The sequence below is a fragment of the Penaeus chinensis genome, chromosome 41, assembly GCF_019202785.1.
Source record: "Penaeus chinensis breed Huanghai No. 1 chromosome 41, ASM1920278v2, whole genome shotgun sequence".
Lineage (NCBI taxonomy): Eukaryota > Metazoa > Arthropoda > Malacostraca > Decapoda > Penaeidae > Penaeus > Penaeus chinensis.
Window position 1 is genome coordinate 1,030,939 of NC_061859.1, and position 5,000 is coordinate 1,035,938.

General features: G+C 38.2%; 2 protein-coding genes across 2 annotated transcripts in view; one reads left to right on the plus strand and one right to left on the minus strand.

Moving 5' to 3' along the window:
- LOC125047413 (putative mediator of RNA polymerase II transcription subunit 12) overlaps positions 1–4,374 on the minus strand; it is a 15,926-nt gene extending 11,552 nt beyond the window's left edge. Inside the window, exons 1-2 of the mRNA XM_047645598.1 lie at positions 4,192–4,374; positions 1,319–1,357 (exon numbers count right to left, since the gene is read on the minus strand). The gene's annotated coding sequence lies outside the window, so the exon portion shown is untranslated. The remainder of the gene's footprint in view (positions 1–1,318; positions 1,358–4,191) is intronic.
- A 531-nt stretch (positions 4,375–4,905) lies between these two features.
- LOC125047412 (integrator complex subunit 4-like) overlaps positions 4,906–5,000 on the plus strand; it is a 28,740-nt gene continuing 28,645 nt past the window's right edge. The window contains exon 1 of the mRNA XM_047645597.1: positions 4,906–5,000. This exon is cut by the window's right edge and continues 47 nt beyond it. Within this exon, the coding sequence (XP_047501553.1) occupies positions 4,994–5,000 (7 nt within the window). The 5' untranslated portion in view covers positions 4,906–4,993.

Here is a 5,000-nt window from a genome sequence, read left to right on the forward strand (position 1 = left end):
ATGTGGCCTCTCTCGTCATGATGACATACCCATAACAAACAAACACACACACACACACCCTTTCAACTTACTCCCCGATATAACAAAAAGGAGACAGGCAAAGTGATCCTTGTCAACTCAACACTCCTTGGTAGTCATGTGTGCTAAACTTACATGTTTACAGAACCATCCTATTAATGCAAGATCACTCTTTACTGTATCTTCACTCTATAAATCCACTTTAACCCTCTGAGTATACAGACACATGCAATGAACCACACCCTACTCCTTTATGTGTTCTCCTTACTGTTTGTAGCAATACTAGACCCTTCCTGCTCTGAATGTAAATTCCCAGACTGATACGTGGAATAGCTCTATTCTACACACAACCACTACACACAAATATTTATGACCCTTAATACAGAACCCTCAGCAGGTCTTCTCTCTCCCCTTCTCAATAGTATGTGCAAGTATTAACAACCTGCCTCACATTATGCTGTTACAACTATTTCTACTTTTGTAAACACACTCATAAATGAAGAAAATCTGCTGATGTATTGTATCCCTGGCTATGAGAATGCCGTTATCAAGAACTCTGGCACTTTATTATTTCCTCTGTCAAAACTGCTTGTTCGGCATTAATCTATTAAAACATGTGCAACTTCCAACAGTAAATGCAATCCCTGATGCAACTGTATATGCTTGCATCAACTTCAATTCTAACTTCACCATCAATCTGGCTGCCAAGCTCATGAACAAAAATTATGAAACCATTATATACCAATTGTATAAACACTAAAAAGAAAAAGAAAGAAAGAAGAAAATTCCATAATAAAATAATTAACCCCATGGATATGCTCCCTGCTATATACATAGGTTATATGGACCAGGTCTACTTTCTCAGCTTCTAACAAAACTTCAGTAATGATATTGTTTCTGTTGGAAATGGTTATGGTATAGTCAGTTATGGTCTACATGCTCAACATCTACTGAATTGTAATTATGTTAATGACAGTAGTCAGTTATGTTATACATGCTTAATATCTGTAAAATGTGATTTGCAATATGGAGATCTAACATAAAATTACACTAATTTCACAAGTGAGGAGATTTCAAGCACTTCAAAATATGTGATTTTCAGCAGTCAAACAACTTAGTAAATACCTGCATCTTGAATTTACTAAAGCAATTCTTTATCTGTCCCATACTATAACATTATTAACTGTTAAGAAAGATAGATCATATTATACGTAACTAATACAGATAATGAAATACTATCAAACTCATCACATTTCAGAGTTTTTTTTTAATTACACAAAACAATCAATTCACAACTGACCAAATTCTAAGTCTTGGCTTAATTTCAAGTGGACGAAACCTGAGAAGAAAAGACGAAATGATGATATTATAAAGTTGGCACTCTACTAAAGAAAAAAAAAAAAGTATATGTATAAATACACTCAATATAATAAGGATCACATACTCTTCACAAGATATTTATTTAATCAAAATAATAATAATATAACTATTACAAAAACAAAAGGTAACAAATGGTGAAGAATATTGTACAGCCAGAGCATCAATAATCTCAGTAGCCCATAATCCAGGGGAGTATGCATGTGTAAGGCTTCCTACACAAATTATGTAAAAACAGGAGCTGAACGTATAATTTCTTCAAGTTCTCTAGCTTTCCCAACCAAAAACTGTGTGGCTAAGAGAAAAGAATATCCAGCTAATATACAAATAGTAGTAAGCACACAGCATTCCATTCCTAAATCACCTAGTTGAATTACGTACAGTCTCTGGCTGGTTACAAATTATTTCACCTACCCCTGTTCCCCCCCTAAACAGGACAGAAACAAACAGAAAAACCCACACACTCACTCACTCACTCACTCTTTTTCCTCTTTACATGAGTATTATTCCATAATACTAAACTTGGATACATATGGCTTTCATTCTCTTTTCTTTTTTTAACCCGAGTACAGGTAGGCTACTCTTAACAGCATTAGAACCGAAGCAAGAATCACACAAAAAAAAAAAAAAAAAAAAAAAAAAAAAAAAAAAATTACAAATAAACAAAGAGGGCCTAATCCTGAAACCTGAAAAATTCTTACATTTAACGTTAAAAACCATTTCCATAACAGCTAAACTGAATTCACTTGTTTCTAACTTTGTAACAGAATACGGTTACTAGTTATGATGATGATGTGTGAACTAATGAAAAAACACACACAACAGATATCCAGAATCAGATCACATTTGTGTGTGCATGTGAGTGAGTGAGTAAGAGGAAGTGTGAGAGCAAGAGAGACTGCATGAGTAAATGTTGAATACTTAACCCCTTTTTCTCAGCAAACTGTATCTACTCCTATATCCCTACTTCTATCAATCTACACAATGCATATTGAGTTATAAATAGCATAACTACAGTTTAAATGTTTCTCTCTTATTTAGAAAAAATTGAAAATCAAAACTACTTCCCTAATTTCAGTCTTAATGAACTTAATGATCTCATAAAAATATGCAATTACAAAATGGGTTTCATATTAAGGTTGGGCATACGGTTAAAACTCTTTAAAAACATTTTTGTGCAAGATTTGTACAAAGTACAAATGCATCTTATACATGAAAAAGACTAAATATAAAGAAAATATCAAATATTGGTCACTTCTTCCATGTGTGCTATATACCACACTTATATCCATTACAATAATAAAAAATAGCATTCTCATTCAATAAAGTAAAACTACACTTGTTTATTAGGTCAGCTATCCAGAAGAGGACCATATCAAGCAATATTAAAGCCTATCCTTACTTTGTGATAAATCATTTCTCTGCCAGAATATACAAATATGTTCTTTGAGGATCACTACACATGGTGCCTTTTAAATATCTGATTATATCAACTCTTCAACTTGATCACATATATTTATATATAATACAGTGATTATAATTTTACTTTCCTCAAAGCGGTCTTTCTTTTTTCTACTTTACACAGTCACTCTAGACACCTTTCAATATTTGTTCAATGTAGGTCTATAGACTCTTGAAACACACCATTTCACTTCACGATCACTCGGATCTGTGTGGGTGTTTGGCTACACTCAATACAGAATGAGGGACACACAGTTTATAGCTGTATTGATTTCTACTGCAAATAATAAAATAATCCATGTTTATGTGTATCTCATAAATCAAAAACTACTTGCATACTACCCCAGAAATAAAAATAACCTACTGGTACTCACAAAACTCGATCAGTATATTGCATAACACACGTAACGTAATTCCAGTCAAATATTCATAAACAGTTCTCAAGCAGTCAACACCCATTGATAAAACCTACGAGTGATATCACAAGCCACCCTGAGTCCAACTGCAGTGGAAAAAAAAGAAAACTGATAACAATGCCACTAACAATAATACCTGTGAAATTTAAATAAAGTCATTAAACAAGGGCTAATAACATTATTTGTTTGCCTTTTCCCCCCCTTAAGCAAACAAATGCACCTCACTCATTCATATGGTCACTAGGGGGTGGGGAGATTACCACTACCTGACCTGCTAATCCCTCCCTATGAATGAATGAATGAAAGGTGAAATACAGCAGGTCATAAACCTGTCATCTCCCAATACTTCCAGAAGCACACTCATTCCCAGTCTCTGTACCTTCTGAGACATGCCACGGGAGAGGGAGAGAGATAGCACAATGATTTAAAAGGAGTCATTTCTTCGGGAGCTCAGAGCACCCGAGGCGAGCGATCGGAGTCCCCAGAAGCCCAGGGATATAATGGGCGTGAAATCGGTCATATTCACCTCTTTACACACTGAACCCACACTCCTCGTCCACCATGGGCTCATTAACCATCGGATAATCCTCAGATTAAGCTCGGAATCGGCGTCAAATCGGCCAGATACACCACGAGCCCCGCACACACACACCACCCTCGAGGGCCCCACATGGAGAAAGCAGAAAGCGAAGTTCCTCTCTCCTCCTCCTCCTCCTTTCTCTCTCTCTCCCCCGAATCGGAGAGGATCGCTCCTCGGGAAAACCCATCCACACAAATCCTCGGGTCTTGCCCTACTCTTCTCTCCCTTGCAGAGGCAATAACAACCCCGAAAAGGCGGGGGAAAAGGGAGAAAATCCTAGTGCATCGTTCAAGTTCAAGGTCACACGATCTCCTCCTCCTCCTCCTCCTCCTTCCTCACCGGCGGCAGAAACGTTTCTCGCTGACCTGACCCTCATTTCCCAGGTCGCGTCCTCGTCCCCACGGGTCTATTAATACCACCGGGATCCCGCGGGGGCAGGCGAGAGAGGGGAGAGGCGAGGGAGGCCGAGGGGAAGATTTTTCCGAAGGGACGAAAGCCTGAGGGAAAAGTTTTCTCTCTGCCTTTCGTTCAGGTCAAGCCCCCTCCACCAACCCCACGTCTTACAAACCGATTTTTAACGCGAAGTACGTGTTATTAGCCCTTGTGCCTGACCTCGAGACGTGCGGAGCGAATTAGAGAATGTACCTTGCTTAATAGTTGTGTGTTGAATGGTGAATTTCCAGTAATTTACTCCATTTTGCTGTTTAGGTTCTACTGCCTCGTGCACGCCATATCAACACACAACTATAGAGGAAGGAACCACGAGGGCGATCGGCCAGACAAGTGACGCTCGGCTTGCGCACGACGGGACCCTTCGCTCGCTCTGTTTTGCCTTATTTTCCTTTGTTTCTCTCTCAGAATGATTAAATAAGATTTATACATTTTTAAAAATGGATATCTTTACATACTGTTGCAATTTTACCTCTTGCCTCTTACTGTGGCGGAAATGAAGCCAAAAAAACAATTGAAAGGTGCATTAGGGAGCGTAAGGAGATCGCATTGTGTTACCGGCGTTATGTGATCGTACCTTAATGGAGCCCGAATCCCTCTTCGAACATAGTAAAGTTACTTATTGAAGTTGTAAAAGTGGATTCGTCGCAATGGAGAAATTTTAGAGGGAGAAATTTCCATTCAGAGAGCTATGGCGG